The sequence below is a fragment of the Nycticebus coucang genome, chromosome 10, assembly GCF_027406575.1.
Source record: "Nycticebus coucang isolate mNycCou1 chromosome 10, mNycCou1.pri, whole genome shotgun sequence".
NCBI lineage: Eukaryota > Metazoa > Chordata > Mammalia > Primates > Lorisidae > Nycticebus > Nycticebus coucang.
In genome coordinates, this window is record NC_069789.1 from 115,907,385 (window position 1) to 115,929,462 (window position 22,078).

At 51.1% G+C, this 22,078-nt stretch overlaps 1 protein-coding gene across 2 annotated transcripts; it reads left to right on the forward strand.

Annotated features, from left to right (window-relative positions):
- The first annotated feature begins 148 nt into the window (after positions 1 to 148).
- On the forward strand, positions 149 to 21,369 carry GYS1 (glycogen synthase 1). 2 transcript variants are annotated; one of them, XM_053606433.1, is made up of 16 exons: positions 149 to 523; positions 2,012 to 2,193; positions 4,336 to 4,527; positions 5,575 to 5,760; positions 5,992 to 6,136; positions 9,422 to 9,539; positions 9,868 to 9,988; positions 10,299 to 10,405; positions 11,550 to 11,609; positions 11,700 to 11,778; positions 14,490 to 14,603; positions 14,838 to 14,964; positions 18,456 to 18,551; positions 18,742 to 18,905; positions 19,663 to 19,743; positions 19,918 to 21,369. In XM_053606433.1, exons 1-16 carry the CDS (start codon positions 406 to 408, stop codon positions 20,233 to 20,235), a joined length of 2,208 nt encoding a protein of 735 aa, XP_053462408.1. In that variant the 5' UTR covers positions 149 to 405; the 3' UTR covers positions 20,236 to 21,369. The 2 variants fall into 2 exon arrangements, with proteins under 2 accessions (XP_053462408.1, XP_053462409.1); XM_053606434.1 differs by lacking the exon at positions 2,012 to 2,193 and having other exon boundaries at positions 464 to 523.
- Positions 21,370 to 22,078: the final 709 nt, after the last annotated feature.

The following is a 22,078-nucleotide window of genomic DNA, read 5'->3' on the forward strand; positions in this document are numbered from 1 at the left end:
ATCCCTTCCGTTCAGCTCAGCGACAAGCCCCGCCTCCTGGAGCATTGGCGGACTGCCAAGGAGGTGGCAGGACTAACAGAAGCCGATCCTCTCCACCAACGAGAAGACGTAGAGGTCCCCGCCCCCGGGTACTGACCAATGGCGCTGGCTGGGGGAGGCCACTGCCTCCTGGCGGCCGCAAGGTTTTACTGCAGAGGCGCCTCTAGGCTCAGTGACGCTGTGGCCGCCTCTTGCCTAGGTCTGAAGACTCCGGGGCGGGGGTGCGGTCGTGCTATAGGAAGCCGAGCGCGTTGCAAGCTTCCCGTTGGGCACCAACTAATCGGCCCTATACCCTGCCTGGTGCTTCCCCAGACGCCTCCGGAGTCCCCACCTGGGGCCCTTGGAGCCCCCCTTCCCGCGCCAGCCATGCCTCTAAACCGCACTTTGTCCATGTCCTCACTGCCAGGACTGGAGGATTGGGAAGATGAGTTCGACCTGGAGAACACAGTGCTCTTCGAGGTGGCCTGGGAGGTGGCCAACAAGGGTGAGCACGCCAGGCGTCCGGGCCCTTGAGGAGAAGGGCAGTCGGAGATGGGGGCCTAGAACTTTTAGTTGTAGGAAGATGGTACTACATGGGGGACCGTTGGGTCCTGGGGAAGGAGCCTATGACTCTTGTGTCCTTGGAGAGAGGCTGGGGTAGGTCTCCTGGGCCCCGGGGGGGAGGAAAGGGGATGACTCGCTTGACTTAAGATAAAAAGAGGCCGGAATCCCAAGTCCTGGGTCCTAGGGCAGAGGGTGGTGAAATGAAAGATTCCTAGGTACTGGAACAGGCTTCCTAGAGATCAGCTACCTGCGTCCTGAACAGGGAAGGGTGGGGGATGGGACTTCTGTGTGCTAACCTGGGGAAGCTGCTGGGGGTTTCAGACCTTTGATCCTGGAAAAAGCCATCTAGGGGATGTAACTCCAGGTTTGGGAGAGACCTGCCTAGGAGATAGGATGCATGAGTGGTGGTGGGAGGATCTGGGGACCTGGCTGCTTGACAATAAATATAGGAAGGTGCCAGAAACCCTACTTCTTAGGTCCTAGGGTGGGAGAGTGGTGGAGCCCCCAATGTGCAGGCTTTGAAGGAGCCAAAGTCTTAGCTATAGTTTCCTGGGAGTAGAGGGCCAGTGCCCTGGGACACATGCGTACTGGAATTGGGGAAGGCTGGGAAGTCCTAAATTGGTCAGGGGCTGGGCTGTAGGATGGGAGTGGCTGGGAGCCTGCATTTCTGTGTTCTAGGCTTCAAAGAACATGAGGTTCTGGCTTTGGAGAAGGCTGGGGCTGGCAGTTAGGAGCTAGACTGTCCCAGTCCTCACAGGAGCCAGGACTGGGAGTTTGCTTTGCTGGGTCTTGTGGGAGAAAGGGACTGGGTCTCATAGGCTGAGGGTGTCCCACAAACATGGACCCATGTATTGCCAGGGCCTGGGCTCCAGGATGCTTGGAGGCTGAGGGCCCAGATTCCTAAGGTTAGGGTGGGGTCATGGTAGGGGCAGGGCCTGTGTCACAAGTCAGGGAACGGACACTCGGATACAGTCTCCTTTGGGGCAATTGTGAGAAGCTGAATAGGCCATAAATAGGGATTTTACCCCCACCTCAAGTCCTGGAGCCTGACTGAGGTTTAAATGCAGCTCCCGAAAGCTGGAAGTCCAGCTTTGCCATCCTCAGAGGCCTAGACCCTAATTCTCTCAGACCCAGGAGTCCCAGCCCTTAACCCCTCCTCTTTCAGACCCAGGAGCCTGGCCTGAACCCCCTCCTCCCTCAGGTTCCTGACCCCAGCCCCCTATTCTTACATCCAAGAGAACAGCTCTCCGGTCCCTTCTTCCCCTTGACCCAAGCTGCCAACCCTCTGCTCCAAAGTATGGTCTCCCAGTCCCCTCTTCTCCATGAGCTAGAGTCTGGGGCCTCAGTGCCCCTAACAGCCCACACCCCAACCCTGGTCCCAGTCCTGATGCGCTCAGCTGAGATCTCCCTCACACATTTGGACCCACAGTGGGTGGCATCTACACAGTGCTGCAGACAAAGGCGAAGGTGACAGGGGATGAATGGGGCGACAACTACTATCTGGTGGGACCATACACAGAGCAGAGTGTGAGGACCCAGGTGGAACTGCTCGAAGCCCCCACCCTGTCCCTGAAGAGGACGCTGGATTCCATGAACAGCAAAGGCTGCAAGGTGGGATATGACTCAGCTGAGGGCAGGGAGACAGATGGCCTACTGTGAGGGTGGGAGCAGCAGATGGACAAGGGGCAGGGGTGGGCAGCCCAGGGAGAGAGGGAGGCATGGACTGACATGGGAGGGCACTTTCCCCAGCAGACAGAGGAAGGGAGAGTGACAGGACATTCTGATAGATGCAGGGCCTGTGAAGTGGGCAGGTGGATCACAGATGTTGATGAGCAGACAGACAGATGGCAGGTACAAGGCAGACCAAGAGATAGGTCCAAGAGGCCAAGATCCTCAGACCCAAGAGAGAGAAAAAGAGCTAGACTGAAAGATAGCCAGCTAGACAGAGCCCAGGGCAGGGGGCTGGGGAGGGGGGTCCAGCAGGCAGGCTGGAGCAGGAATCTGGAGCCAAATTCAGTCTTTCCACTTGCTGCCCATGTGACCTTGACTAATGAACATAGGGAAGGATAAAATACTTAATAAAGTGTTTAGCACAATTCTTGGCATGAAGTTAGCAGTATGAGAGCTATTATCGTCAGTATTACTATTGTGATCATCATTGCCATTGCTGTAAACAACCAGGCCTAGAGAGTGGGGCAGCCATGGGCATTTTTAGCCTCTGGGGCACAGGGATGGATGGAACTAGGGGCCAGAGCAGTAGGGACATAGACAGTCTCTAAGGATAAAGGAAGACCTGGCACATGTTTCAGACAGAAAGTCAGTGTTAGAAGGAGAGAGAGGACGGCACCTGTGGCTCAGTCGGTAGGGCGCCGGCCCTATATACCGAGGGTGGCAGGTTTAAACCCAGCCCCAGCCAAACTGCCACCAAAAAATAGCCGGGCCTTGTGGCGGGTGCCCGTAGTCCCAGCTACTCGGGAGGCTGAGGCAAGAGAATTGCTCAAGCCCAGGAGTTGGAGGTTGCTGTGAGCTGTGTGAGGCCACGGCACTCTACGGAGGGCCATAGGGTGAGACTCTGTTTCTACAAAAAAAAAAAAGAAGGAGAGAGAAAGATGAACCGCCAATGAAGAAGGAGAGGTAGGCACACAGACCTAGGGGACAGAGACTGAGATGGGCAGATCCAAAGGCGAGGGCTCTCAGGGATCCAGGGTGAAGACTAAAAGAAATGAGCTACTGCCCAGGGACAGACAGGCTGGGGTGCAGGAGGAAGAGGTACAGTGGTTCCTTGACTCATTCATAGTCTCTGCTTTGGGGTGGGGTCTGGAATCCAGTCAGTCCTGGATATGTCCCCAAAGGACCCCAGGGCAGCTGAGGCCCTACCCCCAGGACAGCTGCTCCCCACGTGCTGGGGGCCTAAGAATAGCCCCCTGCCCCCAGCAAAAGGGCAGACAACAGCTGGGTGGGGGAGGGGCACTGAAGTCAGGCTTAGGGCAGAGAAAAGCCAGGTTTGAGAGGAGTGTGGCTACTTGTTGGTTGGATAGAGCTGTGGCAACAGGCCCAGAACCCAGGCCACAGTCTCAGGAGGAAAGCAGCCAATTGGAGAAACGTAGCAGGTGTAGAAATGAGACAGCAAGTTTTAGAAACATGGCAGTGGGTAGAAAAATGATGTCTTGGGGCATGGGAAAGAGGACCAGGCTGTGTTAAAAACATGGCTATGGAACTACAAAATGGGCCTATGGGCAGAGAAAAGAGGTTGCAGGTCATATACGGATGGTTAAAGGGACAGAAACAAGGCGGAGGGGCTGAAGAAATGTTGCAGTGAGAACAGTTAAAGAAGCTTCCAGTGGAAGGAATTAACAGCAGAGAGACAATAGGAGGGAACAACACAATGGGTGGTAAGAGAAATGTGGCAGCAAGTACAGAAGCAAAGCCAGCAGGGAGGGACAACAGGCAGTGGGGGGACAGGAAGACGGGATGTCGGACATGGGCAATGTATGACTAAAAGCAGTGAATGGAGGCAGTGGGGTAAGGGTCACAGAGACTTAGCAGGGAGTGGGGAAAATATTGCAACAGATGGGACTAACTCACAGCAAATAGAGAAATAAGGCAGCAGGTGAGAAATGAATAGCAGATACAGAAACAGAGGGTCCAAAAGAACTGAGGCTTAAGTCCAGACATCTGCCAGAGGAGAGGTGAACCACAAGCACTGGCAAACCTGAGGCTGAAGCCCTGAGCCTCCCTGTGGGCCCCTTTCAGGTGTATTTTGGGCGATGGCTGATCGAGGGCAGCCCTCTGGTGGTGCTCCTGGATGTGGGGGCCTCAGCCTGGGCCCTGGAACGCTGGAAGGGAGAGCTCTGGGATACCTGCAACATTGGGGTGCCCTGGTACGACCGTGAGGCCAATGACGCCGTCCTCTTCGGCTTCCTCACCACCTGGTTCCTGGGTGAGGTAGGCCCCACTGCCCCCTATCTGACTCTTTCCACCCAAACCAGAAACTTCAGTGACTGTCAGCCCCTGGGCCAGTAGATGGGCTTCTCTGAGAGCTTTCTGGGAATTGTAGGTCTTTTATTCCGAGGATTACCCTGACCTTTGGGGACATGGACATCGAGGATCTAGCTGCTTCTTTCCTCAGAGAGCCCAGCTCTCAATATCAGCTTCATTTACTCTAATCTTCCAACTCTAGGGATTCTGAGCCTTTAGTAATGAAAGGGCAGCTGGTAGGAAGGCTTGCCCAGAGCATTCTGGGAGTTGTAGTTTTCTAGTCTGATACTGGCTGTTCTTACTGTTTCACATGGGGCCCTGGATGCTTCAGATCTCTAACCTGAAAACCAGGAATGTTAGTTCTGATCTCCTTCCAGGTTTTAAAAGGCTTAAGAAGCTTAATTTCCCATACCCTCGGACAAACAATTTAGGAATTGACTGCACCTAGGACATTCTGGGAGTTGTAGTCCTTTTGCCAGTATTGGGTGCAGAAGGCCTATCCTTGATTGAAATAAGGAGTCCCAGGCGGCGCCTGTGGCTCAGTCGGTAAGGCACCGGCCCCATATACCGAGGGTGGCGGGTTCAAACCCGGCCCCGGCCAAACTTCAACCAAAAAATAGCTGTGGCGGGCGCCTGTAGTCCCAGCTACTCAGGAGGCTGAGGCAAGAGAATCGCTTAAGCCCAGGAGTTGGAGGTTGCTGTGAGCTGTGTGAGGCCACAGCACTCTACTGAGGGCCATAAAGTGAGATTCTGTCTCTACAAAAAAAAAAAAAAGAAATAAGGAGTCTCCAGGAATTGTGTCCAGGACTTGAGGACACAAAAACTTCAGTCTCTCCAACCGAGTTCCAGGATTTAGTTTCCTGTCCTGTGGGGATGGCTGCAGTGTGCTGCCAGCAGGTTTCTAGGCAATAGTGGTAATGGATTTACCTCTCCCCTGAATCCTCGTCCATGTTGGGGATTGCCAGTTCTCTTGTGACACGTGGAGACAGTGGTTCTGTTCCTGTTGCCCCACAGTTCCTGGCTCAGAGTGAAGAGAAGCCACATGTGGTTGCACATTTCCATGAGTGGTTGGCAGGTGTTGGGCTCTGCCTATGCCGTGCCCGGCGGCTGCCCGTAGCAACCATCTTCACCACCCACGCCACCCTGCTGGGGCGTTACCTGTGTGCTGGTGCTGTGGACTTCTACAACAACCTGGAGAATGTGAGCTGGGAGTGTGGCAAATGGGGTCTGCGGGTATGTCAGGACAGCTGAAAGCTCTGGGAAATCCAAGGGGATCAAGTTCCCACTTCTCTCCTGGAGTTCCATTCCGCAGTCCCTGTCCTCTCTCAGACCCAGGAGTTCAGCTGCCAGCCCCTGCCTTCACCAGGACCCTGGAGCCTAAACTTCCAGTGTTCTCCCCAGTCGTTCTAACTGCCCACCCTTCCCACCCAGTTCAACGTGGACAAGGAGGCAGGTGAGAGGCAAATCTATCACCGCTACTGCATGGAGAGGGCAGCAGCCCACTGTGCTCATGTCTTCACTACTGTGTCCCAGATCACTGCCATCGAAGCACAGCACCTACTCAAGAGGAAACCAGGTAGGAGCTGGACTGAAATCCCTAGACAAATGAGGTAGGCAAGTGTCTTAGCCAAAGGCAGTGCAGATGTTCCTTGATTTATGATGGGATTATGTCCAGAGAAACCCATTATAAGTTGAAATAATTTTTTTTTTTTTTTTGAGACAGAGCCTCAAGCTGTTGCCCTGGGTAGAGTGCTATGGCATCACAGTTTACAGCAACCTCCAACTCCTGGGCTCAAGCAAGTCTTCTGTCTCCGCCTCCCAAGTAGCTGGGACTACAGGCGCCGGCCACAACGCCCAACTATTTTTTGGTCGCAGCCATCATTGTTGTTTGGCAGGCCCGAGCTGGATTCGAACCTGCCAGCTCAGGTGTATGTGGCTGGTGCCTTAGCCGCTCAAGCCACAGGCACTGAGCCAAGTTGAAATAATTTAAATTGAAAATGCATTTAATACAAGGAACCTACCAAACATCATAGCTTAACCTAGCCTACCTTAAACATGTCCTGAATACTTAGATTAGCCCACAGTTGGGCAAAATCATGTAATACAAAGTCTGTTTTCTAGGCTGGGTACAGTGGCTTATGCCTGTAATCCTGGCATTCTGGGAAGGCTGGAGCAGGTGGATTCCTTGAGTTCTGGGGTTCAACACTAGCCTGAACATGAGTGAGATTCCATCACAACTACAAATAGAAAAATTAGCTAAGTGTGTGGAGGTGGGCACCTGTAGTCCCAGCTAGTTAGGAGGCTGAAGCAGGAGGATCACCTGAGCCCAGGAGTTGGAGGTTGCAGTGAGCTGCAGTGTCACCACTGTACTCTACTGGAGGTGACAGAACGAGAGTCTTATCTAAAACAAAAACAAAAAGAAGCTATTTTATAATAAAGTCTTGAATATCTATCTATCTCACATAGCCTGGGAGACAATCAAAATTTGAAGTATAAGGGCGGCGCCTGTGGCTCAGTCGGTAAGGCGCCGGCCCCATATACCGAGGGTGGCGGGTTCAAACCCAGCCCCGGCCAAATTGCAACCAAAAAATAGCTGGGTGTTGTGGCGGGTGCCTGTGGTCCCAGCTACTCGGGAGGCTGAGGCAAGAGAATCGCTTAAGCCCAGGAATTGAAGGTTGCTGTGAGCTGTGTGAGGCCACGGCACTCTACCGAGGGCCATAAAGTGAGACTCTGTCTCTTAAAAACAAAAAAAAATTTGAAGTATAATTTCTACTGAACGGATAGCTTTCACACCATCATAAGATTGAAAAATCATAAATTAGTTTGGCGGCACCTGTGGCTCAGTGGGTAGGGCACTGGCCCCATATACTGCAAGTGGCGAGTTTGAACCCGGCCCTGGCCAAACTGCGACAAAAAATAGCTGGGTGTTGTGGCGGGCACCTGTAGTTCCAGCTACTCGAGAGGCTGAGGCAAGAGAATCACCTAAGCCCAGGAGATGGAGGTTGCCATGAGCTGTGACACCATGGCATTCCACTCAGAGTGACAAGGTGAGACTCTGTCTCAAAAAAAAAGAAAAAGAAAAATAATAAATAAAATAAATAAATAAAATGAGAAATCATAAATTGAGCCATTCATTGTAAGTTGGGAACTGCCAGTACCAATTTTTTTTTTTTTTTGCCAGTACCAATTTTTTACACAGAACTACGTTTCCAGAAGGCTGTGAGGGTAGTTACCTATATTACACTGCCTGGCTCTATGTACCCTGGAGATAGTGGGAGGTGTAGTTTTCTTGATATTTATTTCAGAAATGATAAAATTCTGTGATGGGTTAATGTAGATAGCAGTATTCTGAAAGGAAATGTAGGGTCAGTGGACTTTGTTGTTTAGAAAAGTAAATTTGGGGGCGGCGCCTGTGGCTCAGTCGGTAAGGCGCCGGCCCCATATACCGAGGGTGGTGGGTTCAAACCCAGCCCCAGCTGAACTGCAACCAAAAAATAGCTGGGCGTTGTGGCAGGCGCCTGTAGTCCCAGCTACTCGGGAGGCTGAGGCAAGAGAATCGCTTAAGCCCAGGAGTTGGAGAGTTGGAGGTTACTGTGAGCTGTATGAGGCCACGGCACTCTACCAAGGGCCATAAAGTGAAACTCTTGTCTCTACAAAAAAAAAAAAAAAAGTAAATTTGGGAGCCAGGTGCAGTGGCTCACATCTGTAATCCTAGCACTCTGGGAAGTTGAGGCGGGTGGATTGCCTGAGCTCATGATTGGAGACCAGCCTGAGCCAGAGCGAGACCCCATTGCTAAAAATAGCCAGGTGCTGTGGCAGGTGCCTGTAATCCCAGCTGTTTGGGAGGCTGAGGCAAGAGAATCACTTGAGCCCAAGAGTTTGAGGTTGCTGTGAGCTATGACGTCACAGCACTCTACTGAAGGCAACAAAATGAGACTCTTTCTCAAAAAAAAAAGAAAGAAAAGTAAATTTGGAAGCAGGGATTCTTCTCAGCCCTTAGTACCTGTTTTGTTTTTTTTTTTTTTTGTAGAGACAGAGTCTCACTTTATGGCCCTCGGTAGAGTGCCGTGGCCTCACACAGCTCACAGCAACCTCCAACTCCTGGGCTTAAGCGATTCTCTTGCCTCAGCCTCCCGAGTAGCTGGAACGACAGGCGCCTGCCACAACGCCCGGCTATTTTTTGGTTGCAGTTCGGCCGGGGCCGGGTTTGAACCCGTCACCCTCAGTATTTGGGGCCGGCGCCTTACCAACTGAGCCACAGGTGCCGCCCCTTAGTACCTGTTTTTAAGGGGTGTAAGGTGAGAACTATGACTCCCAGAAGGCCTTTAATTGGCCACCTGCATAGACTGCTGGCACTTTGCCTTAGTTGGAGCTAATGGGGGTTGTATCATTTGTTGATATGCTTTAATTTCTCTGAGAGGAAATGGTTGAGTCCCCGAAAGAGTCTTGAAGGTAGAGAGTATATCCTATGAAAAGCAGGACTTTGGGGATGTTAAATCATTTCTATCTCAGGGAGAGATAAGGGGAAATAAAAGAACTACAACTCCCAGGACCCCTATCTAGTTAGCTATTTGCTGGAGTTCAGACTTATGGTTGTGCTTATGAACATCAGCAAGTAATATTGGGTAATAAGGTATCTGGGAGGCAGAAGAGAACTATTGAAACAAAAAAGTTGGAAAAGGGTGGCGCCTGTGGCTCAAGGAGTAGGGCACCGGTCTCATATGCCGGAGGTGGCAGGTTCAAACCCAGCCCCAGCCAAAAACCACAAAAAAAAAAAAGGAACTTTATTTATTCATGCAACCCCACTGATATGAATGAACAAATGAAGAAATAAAACATGGACCTTCTTCCCCAATCACAGATATTGTGACCCCCAATGGACTGAATATTAAGAAGTTCTCTGCCATGCATGAGTTCCAGAACCTCCATGCTCAGAGCAAGGCTCGAATCCAGGAGTTTGTGCGGGGCCATTTTTATGGGTATGTGGGGCACATATCCAGTTTTTAAGGGACCGAGGGGTGGAAGTTGGAAACCTGGACATCTAGCTCTGAGAGAGGAGGTGCCTACAGGCCCATACCCCTGGATCTGAGGGAGGGGGCAACAGCAGGCTCAGCCTCCTGAGTTCTTGACCACCAGAGCAATGTTCTGAGTATTAATAGTGATCCCCACCTAGAGAGAAAAGAACCACAACTCCCAGGAGACTCCATGATGTCTGAGGTATTCTTTGCCCCCATAGCTCCTGGGATTTATAGTTTTTGAGGCCAGGGCTAGAGGTAAGGACTTTGTCCTGCATTGTGGTTTCTTTAGGCACCTGGACTTCAACTTGGATAAGACCTTGTACTTCTTTATTGCTGGCCGCTATGAATTCTCCAACAAGGGAGCTGATGTCTTCCTGGAGGCCTTGGCCCGGCTCAACTATCTGCTCAGAGTGAGACCTCAGCTGTGAAGGGAAAAAGGAAAGACAAGAAATTCAGTACATAACTAGGGAGGAGAAAGAGTCCCAGGGAGGTGGGGTAGGGAAACCTCCTTGGGAGGGTAATAGGGTTGGGAGGGAGACTATAGAGACCCAGAAAGAAGGTCAGAGTCCTTGTGGGGACAGTCACTTTGGGCTATAACTGTCTTTGACAGGAAGGGGCCTGGCAAGGTCCTAACAGACTTGAGGGATGGAAGGGCTGGGGGGACCTAGCTTTCCCCGCTGTGATCCTGACACACCCCACCCTCCTTTTCTTCCACCCCAGGTGAATGGCAGTGAGCAGACAGTGGTGGCCTTCTTCATCATGCCAGCTCGGACCAACAATTTCAACGTGGAAACTCTCAAGGGCCAAGCCGTGCGCAAGCAACTTTGGTCAGCAGCCCTCATCTGAGGATCACTGCCTGGCCCACTCCCAGCTTTGGCTCCAGTGTTTCTCCTGGAGTGTCAGATTTGTCACCTGTGACACAATCCACCTGTCCCACTGATTCCTAGCAAAGTGACTTTCTTGAGATCCTTTTAGCTCGGGGGCAGTAAGAAGTTACTGACAGGACTAGCCAGGTTCCACTCATGCCACTGAACCTCACTGACTTGGTAACTTTAGGCAAACCACTGCCCTCTCTGAGCCTCCTCTCCTTTATCTGTAAAATCATTTATTCCTTACCCATCAGACATTCATTGAGCATCTGTCACATACCAGGCACTGGTTCCAGCCCTGGGAACATAGCCGTGAGCAGGGAAGATAAAATCCCTTTCCTTATGCAGATTATATTCTAGAAAATCCTATGGGTAGTGTTCTGGCAAAAAATAAAGTAGGCCAGTGAAATGAGACAAGGTTGTAAGGACAGATCACATTGAAGAAAGTGCCATTGGACAAAGACCAATATAGAAAATGGGGGAGCAAGCCGTGTGTGTATCTGGGAAACAGCAAGTACAAAGGTCCTGGGACATGTTTGAAACACAGCAAGGAGGCCAGGCTGGCTAGAGGAGCATTTCCAAAGGAGATGGTTTAGAAAAAGAAGCTGGAGTTACAGGAGAATTATAAGTGGAGAAGTGATAATGGGGGTATGGGGTGACACCCTGCCAGCTCTGCTTATGTGCCTAAATGTCTCTCAGAATCTCATTTTCTTTTCTTATAAAATGGGGCTTACCACTGCTACCTCTAGGACTGGTACAAGTCCTAATAATAGCTGACATTTCTGGAAGGCTTGCTATGTGCTGGGCACAGTGCACTTTTAGTCATGACCTCATTGAGTCCTCACTGCAAACCTCTGAGATTGATTCTATTTTTATCCATGTCTGACAGATGAGTCACTGAAGTCAGAGAGGGAAGGCTGCCTTTCCCTGGCCACACAGCTGATGCCAGGCCTTCCAGGGCCTGTTCTTAGGTCCCCATCCTCCAACCTGAAGGCCCCAGGGCAGGGCTTCCCTGCTTAGGCCTCAGTTTTCTTGCTGCTCCCAAAGCCTGACAATAAATGGCAGCTGGTGTTTATGTGATGCTCTGCTCTGCTCCTTCCAGGGACACAGCCAACACAGTGAAGGAGAAGTTCGGGAGGAAACTTTATGAATCCTTATTGGTGTGAGTGCCCAACCTCAGCCCTGTAACCTCCTGAGCCCTAATCTCTGTCATCATCCCATTCCCAATTGCATGTCCCTGCTGGCCTTGCAGGGGGAGCCTCCCCGATATGAACAAGATGCTGGATAAGGAAGACTTCACTATGATGAAGAGAGCCATCTTTGCCACACAGGTATGGTTTAGGTCACATGCAGAGAGATGACAATTTCCAGCAGCCAGCCCCCACGGGCAGCTTACTATTAGCATTGACCCCAGAGATTGTTCGGAGTTCTGCTTTCCTGGGCCACCAATTACAGAGGGGTCAATCCTGAGGTCCACAGAAAGGTGGGCCCTGATTGGTAGAATTTCGGTTCCCAGAAGTGCTTACATCAGGCTGTTTTCTGTGTCTTATTATTCCACAGGGCTACTGAGAATTGTGGTTGATTCTGAGGTCAATGAACAAAGGGTAAAAGGAAATTTAGAAAGTCAAGACAGCCACAAAAGGAGAATTACAACTCCCAACTCCCCTTGAGCCTTCCTGCATACTAACTCCACCTCTGTACCTAGATATTGCTGAAAGTGATAGTTCTGTTTGGCCATTTTAGGGATGGAGCCAGGAGGTCAGTTAAAACACCTAGTGTTCCCCCCAAAACATTGAAAACTCTCAGCAGCTGCTGTTTCTTAACCCACTGGCTGTGTCTTAGCTTCCAGATACCCCAGGAGTTGGGGCTTCTGGTGGGTTCGAACCCGGCTTGGGCATGCTAAAACAACAATGAGGTTGATGGAATTCAGTGGATGGAAACAGAAAGAATTGGTGATTCCAAAATAAGAACTACTGGGAGGTGCCTATGGCTCTGTGGGTAGGCCACTGGCCCCGTATACCGAAGGTGGCGGGTTCAAACCTGGCCCCAGCCAAAAACAAGCAGGTGTTTTGGTGGGCACCTGTGGTCCCAGCTACTCGGGAGGCTGAGGCAAGAGAATTGCCTAAGCCCAGGAGTTGGAGATTGCTGTGAGCTGTGTGATGCCACAGCACTCTACCAAGGGCGAGAAGATGAGACTCTGTCTCTACAACATAAAAAACAAAGAAAAACAAAAACAAAATAAGAACTACAACTCCTGGTTGTGAGTGGGGCTTTCTGCTACATGGACATTTCCCTTGTCTAGGAGGCTTCTGGGAGAGAGAGTTTTTTCTTTTTTTTTTTTTTTGTAGGTACAGAGACTGTACCGCCCTCGGGTAGAGTACCGTGGTGTCACACAGCTCATAGCCACCTCTAACTCTTGGGCTTACACGATTCTCTTGCCTCAGCCTCCCGAGCAGCTGGGACTACAGGCACCCGCCACAAGACCCGGCTATTTTTTGTTGTTGTTGTTGCAGTTTGGCCGGGGCTGGGTTTGAACCCGCCACCCTTGGCATATGGGGCCGGCGCCCTACTCACTGAGCCACAGGCGCCGCCCGGAGAGAGAGTTTTTTCATTCCCTGAGGTTAAGGAACTTTGGTACCTATGGTCAGAGTTGGTGAGCCATTTCCTGAACAATGGAAACCTAAACAGCTAAATTGCACAAACAAGGTTTGAACTGCCTTCAGCCAAACTAGTAGGAGTCCCCTTAGTCCCCAAGGCAGCCTACCTCATTGTGAATGTTTTTGCCATGGGGCTGCTGGTAGTTGTTTCTTGGACCCCTAAAATCATAGCGTGAAGGTATTTTATTTTTCTTTTTTGAGACAGTCTCGCTCTGTCGCCCAGGCTAGAGTACAATGGCATCATCTTAGCTTAAAGCAACATCAAACTCCTGCCTCAGCCTTCCAAGTGGCTGGGACTACAAGCACCCACCACCATGCCCGGCTAGTTTTTCTATTGTTTTATTAGAGATGGAGTCTCTCTCTTGTTCAGGCTGGTCTTAACCTCCTGAGCTCAAGCCATCCTCCTTCCTTGGCCTCCAGAGTGCTAGGATTACTGCCATGAGCCACTATGCCCAGTCTGCCAAGTAGAATCTTTAATGAACTTTGAAGGAGCAGTTGCCTATTCTGAGTGGGTAAGGCGCTGGCCACATACACCAGGGCTGGTGGGTTCAATCTTGGCTTGGGCATGCTAAAACAACAATGACAACTACAACAAAAAATTAGCCAGGTGGGTAGCTAAGTAGGGTACCGGCCCCATATACTGAGGGTGGCAGGTTCAAATTGCAACAAAAAAATATCCAAGCATTGTGGCAGGTGCCTGTAGTCCCACCTACTCTTGCCTAAGCCTAAGCTGGAGGTTGCTGTGAGCTGTGATTTCATAGCACTCTACCAAGGGCGACAAAGTGAGACTCTGTCTCTAAAAAAAAAAAAATAGCCAGGTGTGTGGTGGGCGCCTATAGTCCTAGCTACATGGGAGACTGAGGCAAGAGGATTGCTTGAATGCAGGAGTTTGAGGTTGTTGTGAGCTATGACACTACAGTACTCTACAGAGGGTGACAAAGTGAGACTGTTTGAATTTAAAAAAAAAAAAAGAAAACTACAACTACTCCCAGCATCCCCTGAAATTTGCTACCACGTTGGCACAGTCTCTGCTCCAATTGACTTGGGGGAGAGTTAGAATTCCTTTGGATTTCTTTAATGACATAGCCAAGAACAAGATAGCTGCAATCTCATAGTCCTTGGGGCAGGGTAACACTGGTTCTTCCTCAAAGACAGCTGGAAATTGTAGTTCTTTTAGGCTCATGGTGGTTAAGAGAAAGAAAATCTTTACAGATAAAGGTAAGTAGGAATCCATAACTCCTGTTAATCTCTTGGGTTTGTTGGTTGCCCCACAGCTTTGTAGAAATTGTGGTCTCCTTGGATTGCCTCGGGCCAGCATGGTTCAGGGGAAAGTAGGGAGCGCTCTGTCCTCTCCCTGACCCCCACCCTACTTGTGGCCTCTACAGCGGCAATCTTTCCCTCCTGTGTGCACCCACAATATGCTGGACGATTCCTCAGACCCCATCCTCACCACCATTCGACGAATTGGCCTCTTCAATAGCAGTGCAGACCGGGTGAAAGTAAGCACTCTGGCCAGGGGCAAGTAGGGCAGGGGAGAGGGAGGGGGCTGGACCCTGGGCCTCTCACTCTCTCCGTTCCCTCCTGGTTTCTTAGGCAAATAGACTTGGGTTTAAATCTTTGTCCTGCTTGCTTTGTGACTTTAGACAAGCTTTTCACCCACTCTGGGCCATCCTGGGATCTCAGGGTTTAGCTAAATAAGGGGCTCAGGCTGAGTCCTTCTTTTTTACTGTCAGGTGATTTTCCATCCAGAGTTCCTCTCCTCCACAAGCCCCCTACTTCCTGTGGACTATGAGGAGTTTGTCCGCGGCTGCCATCTGGGTGTCTTCCCCTCCTACTATGAGCCTTGGGGCTACACACCGGGTGAGTGTAATAGGGGACAGAATGGTTATGGGGTCTTAGATCTAGCAGGATCCTGGGGCAAGGCACTGGCCTTCTCTAAGCTCTAGTTTCCTTCTTTGCAAAACAAGAACAGTAGGTCAGCACCTGTGGCTTAGTGAGTAGGGCACTGGCCCTGTATACCGAAGGTGGTGGGTTCAAACCCAGCCCTGGCCAAACTGCAACAAAAAAATTGCCAGGTGTTATGGCAGGTGCCTGTAGTCCCAGCTACTTGGAAGGCTGAGGCAAGAGAATCACCTAAGCCCAAGAGCTGGAGGTTGCTGTGAGCTGTGACACCACGGCACTATACCGAGGGTGACAAAGTGAGACTCTGTCTCTAAAAAAAATACAAGAACAGGGCAGCGCCTGTGGCTCAGTGAGTAGGGCGCCGGCCCCATATGCTGAGGGTGGCGGATTCAAACCCAGCCCCGGCCAAACTGCAACAAAAAAAAAATAGCCAGGCGTTGTGGCGGGCGCCTGTAGTCCCAGCTGCTTGGGAGGCTGAGCTGGGAGAATCGCGTAAGCCCAAGAGTTGGAGGTTGCTGTGAGCCGTGTGACGCCATGGCACTCTACCCGAGGGCGGTACAGTGAGACTCTGTCTCTACAAAAAAAAAAAAAACAAGGACAGTAGTTATGGTGTGTTCTGCTATAGCATACATTTTTTGTGACACAGCAGCTTATGTAATGCAAAATTAGAGGACTTATGTTAGTCTCAAGAGAATATCATAGTTCCACTGATTTCCCCCAGTTTGCTGATGTTTGGTCCCGCAAATAAAGCAGCAGAAGCACTATTCACTAACACACCTAAGGGTGGTGAAGTTCCCTCCCTTCCAAGCTGGCTTCGTTGCCCAGCAAAGCAGTTCTGCCTTTCTCTTGCTGGCTCCTCAGCCAGTGTTTTTAAAGCTAAATAAATGCCATCTTTCCTAATGCATGAGTAATTTTACAAGTGTTTTAAACTGTGCTTACATGATAATTAAGAGCGTTGCCAGTTATGTTTCTGCTGGGGTTAAAACAGTGTATAAGTTTAGTGTTGTCAGCCCCAATTCTTTTTCCTGTAGCCCTGTTAGATAATATTTACTGTCTACTTTTGCAGCTCACAGAGGTTTTGGGAAACACTTAAATAAGCTCACAGAGGTGTTGTGAAACACTTAAATAAGAATTATTTTTATTTTTTTATTATTTTAAACAGAGCCTCAAGCTATTGTCCTGGGTAGAGTCCCGTGGCGTCACAGCTCACAGCAACCTCTAACTCCTGGGCTTAAGCGATTCTCTTGCCTCAGCCTCCCAAGTAGCTGGGACTACAGGCACCTGCCACAATGCCCTGATATATTTTTTTTTTTTTTTTCAGTTTTTGGCCAGGGCTGGGTTTGAACCCACCACCTCTGGCATATGGGGCTGGTGCCCTACCCCTTTGGGCCACAGGTGCCACCCAAAAATTTTTTTTTTTTTTGTAGAAACAGAGTCTCACTTTATGGCCCTCGGTAGAGTGCCCACAGCTCACAGCAACCTCCAACTCCTGGGCTTAAGCGATTCTCTTGCCTCAGCCTCCTGAGTAGCTGGGACTACAGGCGCCCGCCACAACGCCCAGCTATTTTTTTTTTTTTGGTTGCAGTTCAGCCAGGGCCGGGTTTGAACCCGCCACCCTCGGTATATGGGGCCAGCGCCTTACCGACTGAGCCATAGGCGCTGCCCTGCCCTGCTATTTTTTAGTTGTAGTTGTCCTTGTTGTTTGGCAGGCCTAGGCTGGTTATGCCAGCTCTGGTGTATGTGGCTGGTGCCTTAGCTGCCTGGGCTGCAGGCGCCACCTTAAATAAGAATTATGGGGCGGCGCCTGTGGCTCGGTCGGTAAGGCGCCAGCCCCCTATACCGAGGGTGGCAGGTTCAAACCCGGCCCCGGCTGACTGCAACCAAAAAAAAAAACAAAATAGCCGGGCGTTGTGGTGGGCGCCTGTAATCCCAGCTACTCAGGAGGCTGAGGCAAGAGAATTGCTTAAGCCCATGAGTTGGAGGTTGCTGTGAGCTGTGTGAGGCCACGGCACTCTACTGAGGGCCATAAAGTGAGACTCTGTCTCTACAAAAAAAAAAAACAATTATGTTAAGAGGCTTGGCGCCCATAGCACAGTGGTTATGACATCAGCCACATACACCAAAGGTGGCAGGTTCAAACTTGGCCTGGGCCGGCTAAATAACAATGATAACTGAAACAAAAAACAGCCAGGCGTTGTGGTGGGCGCCTGTAGTCCCAGCTACTTGGGAGGCTGAGGCAAGAGAATCACTTCAGCCCAAGAGCTGGAGGTTGGGGTGGTGCCTGTGGCTCAGTGGGTAGGGTACCGGCCCCATATACTGAGGGTGGCGGGTTCAAACCCGGCCCCAGCCAAACTGCAACAAGAAAATAGCTGGGTGTTGTGGCAGGAGCCTGTAGTCCCAACTACTCGGGAGACTGAGGCAAGACAATCGCCTAAGCCCAAGACTGGAGGTTGCTGTGAGCTGTGACGTCACAGCACTCTACCGAGGACAACAAAGTGAGACTCTATCTCTAAAAAAAAAAAGAGAGAGAAACAAGTGCAGTGGTGCGTGCCTGTAATCCCAGTTATTCAGGAGGCTATATGGTAGGTAGGACCTGTCCTCAAATGAGCATGGGCAACATAAAGAGACCTCATCTCGGGCGGCGCCTGTGGCTCAGTCGGTAGGGCGCCGGCCCCATATACCGAGGGTGGCGGGTTCAAACCCGGCCCTGGCCAAAACTGCAACCAAAAAATAGCTGGGCATTGTGGCGGGCGCCTGTAGTCCCAGCTACTCGGGAGGCTGAGGCAAGAGAATCTCTTAGGCCCAGGAGTTGGAGGTTGCTGTGAGCTGGGTGAGGCCACGGCACTCTACCGAGGGCCATAAAGTGAGACTCTGTCTCTACAAAAAAAAAAAAAAGAGACAGACCTCATCTCAAAACAAACAAACAAAACCCCCCCAAACCAAAAATAAACGACAAAAAAGCCCTCAAGAACTATAAATGTCTTCAACCATTTCTCAAGATTGTTTAAGGTATTAAACAAGGCATAGTAGGTATTCTGTACATAGGAATACTAAAAATGAGATTCCTTTTCTTACCCATTAGAACAACAATTACAATATGATAACCAAAATATTATAGTTTGGGCACAAAAAGTATTATACAGGTTATGATGGTTAAGTGAAAGGATGGATTGTGGCCCAAGCTACAGATTGTAAGTAAAGTGATGGACATTGGGATGCTCAATAAATTAGCATCCTTGTTTTGGGGGCAAGTGAATTCCCTTTTCTTTTCCTGAGCCTATTAGTTTGCCCTCAGAAAAATACAGAAAGCCCAATGCACAGCTTGGTCGTGCTGGTTCAGCGACTTGCTCAGCACAGCATCCATAGAGGGCGCTAGTAAGGCTTTTATTGCGACCGAGAAGGTAGGAGCGCGGGGGAATTAAGTGGCTCTTTCTCCCGGCTTCTCGCAGCGGAGTGCACGGTTATGGGCATCCCCAGTATCTCCACCAACCTCTCCGGCTTTGGCTGCTTCATGGAGGAGCACATCGCAGACCCCTCAGCTTACGGTCAGCGCTCAGGTCCCCCAAGGGTTAGAGAAGGGGGACTGAGAGCTGGGTCTCTGGGATCCTGGAAAGGAGGGGCTTGGACTCTTGGGTCTCAAGGAGAGCAGAGAAGAGGGTAGGTAGACTTGAACTCCTGTAGGAGGATAAAGATCTCCCCAGACCATTTTCTGAACCCTGGTCCTGGCTTCCGCAGGCATCTACATTCTGGACCGGCGCTTCCGCAGCCTGGACGACTCCTGCTCGCAGCTCACCTCCTTCCTCTACAGCTTCTGCCAGCAGAGTCGGCGGCAGCGCATTATCCAACGGAATCGCACAGAGCGCCTCTCCGACCTTCTGGACTGGAAATACCTAGGCCGGGTATGATCCCCTCTCCCCACTTCCTGGCTCTGCTGGTAAATCTGCCACGTCTGGTTCTGGTTTTCTAGTTCCTCAGCCTCAAAAGGCTGGCTCAGTGGGCAGGGTCTCATACTTGTAAAAGTGCTGTGCCTTTAGGAAATGAATCAACTTCTCCTGGAAGGACAGTAGGTGGGGAGTTCTTATCCTGTGCATAGGGGTGTGGGCAAAATGGTACCTGACTTGAGAATTCGTGTTCTTAGTGAGTTGTGGCTCAGAGACTGTCCATTTGTGTTCTGCTTATCTACATAGGGGGTGGCGTCAGAAAGATGGATATTTGCATGGGGCAGGCAGAAAGGTGCAGCTGTGTGCGCAGTCTGCATAGAATGTGCGGTCAAGGCTCGGCACCTGTGGCTCAAGTGGCTATGGCACCAGCCATATACACCTGAGCTGGAGGGTTTGAATCCAGCCTAGGCCCGCCAAACAACAATGACGGCTACAACCAAAAAAATAGTCAGGTGTTGTGGCAGGCGTCTGTAATCTCAGCTACTTGGGAGGTGGAGGCAGGAAAATCGCTTGAGCCGAGTTTGAGGTTGCTCTGAGCTGTGATGCCAGGGCACTCTACCCATGGCAGCACTCTACCCAGGGCAACAGCTTGAGGCTCTGTCTCAAAAAAAAAAAAAAAGTGTGGTCAAGGTTCACCATCCCTACATTCTGCCTGGGTGTGGGGTCTGGCTGGACTCCGTGTCCCCTGACTTACCCCTTACCTCCTTTCTATAAGTACTATATGTCCGCACGTCACATGGCGCTGGCCAAGGCCTTTCCGGATCATTTTACCTATGAGCCCAACCAGGCAGATGCGGTGAGTGGATTCCAGATGTCAGCTGGGCCAGGAGCTAAGGGCTGGAGTGGGGTATAGTGGGGAGGAGGGGTAGGGAGGGATGCCTGCTGGAATGCGAAAGCCTAGGGTTCTATAAGAGACTATCAGGGGCTCTCTACTCATTGTGTGGTTTGTGCTCACACTCCCTGTAAGCAGACCCAGGGCTACCGCTACCCACGGCCAGCCTCAGTGCCACCTTCCCCCTCACTGTCACGACACTCCAGCCCGCACCAGAGTGAGGATGAGGAGGAGCCCCGAGATGGGCTGCCAGAGGAAGAGCGCTACGATGAGGATGAGGAGGCTGCCAAAGACCGGCGCAATATCCGCGCACCAGAATGGCCCCGCCGGGCATCCTGTGCCTCTTCCACCAGTGGGAGTAAGCGCAACTCAGTGGACACTGTGCCGTCCAGCTCTCTCAGCACCCCAAGTGAGCCCCTCAGCCCTGCCAGCTCCCTGGGAGAGGAGCGCAACTGAGTGCTCCGCCCCACACTCCTAGCCTTTCCTGCCTCCCTCCTCCAAGTATGGATGCAGGAAGACAGTTTATTCCCAAACCCCTGTCTAGATCCTGAGTGGAAGCCATAGTCTGTGTGGCCACAGCCCCACCCAATCTGCCATACACTCCAGCTTCTCCAGCTCTGCTTTTGGAGTCCCCACACTCCAGAATCCAAAACACCGTGCCTTTCTCTGGTTCCAGAATGTATAATCTGTACCCTAGAATCTCCCAGGCTTGGACTGTATCCCTGGAGCCAGCAATCTGCCTTTACTCTGTAGTGATGCCAGAGGTTTTGGGGAACCAGGCCTGGTGCCTTCCAGGCTAAGGGTCCTACAGCCTTCTGTGGCTTGCAGATTCTACAACATATGAAGCATGCAGTGTTCAGGCCTGGCCTGGGGGCCATCAGGTGCTAGAAACCATATGATGTCCCTTCTAATGGGATGATCAAGTTCAGAGCCAGGGCACTTTCAGGGACTTAAGATAAATAAATGCAGATGGTCCTCCATTTCAACTCCAGAACATGGGCCCCAGGATAGCCCCTCCTGGCTTGTCCCACTCTGCCTGGAGGATCCCTCCACCCCTGCTCCTGTTGTGCCACATACTTTGGCCACACTAGGGATGGCAGAACCACTCGGTTCCTCGTTCCTTCTGGAGAACATGCAAGTCTTGGTTTAGACACCTTTCTGGCCTTTTCTGGACCAGACCCTACTCCTCCTTCCTTTAGTATGAGCTATCCCCTTTATCTTGAGAGGCCCCTTTGTGCCCTCCAGGAAATCCTGCCAAGGACAGAGCTAGTTGTCTACCCCTACCCTAATCTCCAACTACCCAACCCACTGTGAAACCACTAGGCTCTAGGTCCCAGCTACTGAACCTGGAGCCTTACCACTTTGCTGCATACTGGTCCTGTCCCCTGATCCCACTGGGTTCACATGTACCTCAAAGCTCTTCCATCCACAAGCTGTGCTCTGACCCCAGCTTCTGTGAAAGAGAGGGCCCCCTCAACATGTGCTGTTCTATCTGATCCACTGCTTCGATTGCAGTTGGAAGGGGGAGGCCAGAAGGGGTGTGATTGGAGTGTGTTCAGAGATGAAAAATATATCTATAATTTAAGGATCTTAGCTGTGGTCAGACATGAGCAGGTGGTGGGCCTTGCTCCCAACACCTCCAGCCCTGCCCTCTCATTGGTGCCTTATCTCATTCTGTTATCCGAATTGCTGTTCTCAAATTCCAGCATTCACATAAGATACCTCTCAATGCTTAGTTGGGACTTGATTTGCAAGTGGCAAAATTTTGGCATAAAGAGGCTATGTAACTAGTTTATCTGTAGGGCAGCCATGAACCGCATGCAGCTTTTTTTTTTTTAGGAGTCACACTTTGTCATCCTGGGTAGAGTTCTGTGGCATCATCATACCTCCCAGCAACCTACTCTTGGGCTCAAGTGATCCTCCTGCCTCAGCCTCCCAAGTGGCTGGGACTATAGGCTTACACCACCATGCTCAAATTATTTTTCTACTTTTAGTAGAGTCAGGGTCTCACTCTTGGTAAGGATGGTCTCAAACTCCCAAGCTCAGGCGGTGCCTGTGGCTCAGTGAGTAGGGCGCCGGCCCCATATGCCGAGGTGGTGGGTTCAAACCCAGCCCCGACCAAACTGCAACAAAAAAATAGCCGGGCGTTGTGGCGGGTGCCTGTAGTCCCAGCTGCTCGGGAGGCTGAGGCAAGAGAATCGCGGAAGCCCAAGAGTTAGAGGTTGCTGTGAGCCGTGTGATGCCACGGCACTCTACCCGAGGGCGGTACAGTGAGACTCTGTCTCTACAAAAAAAAAAA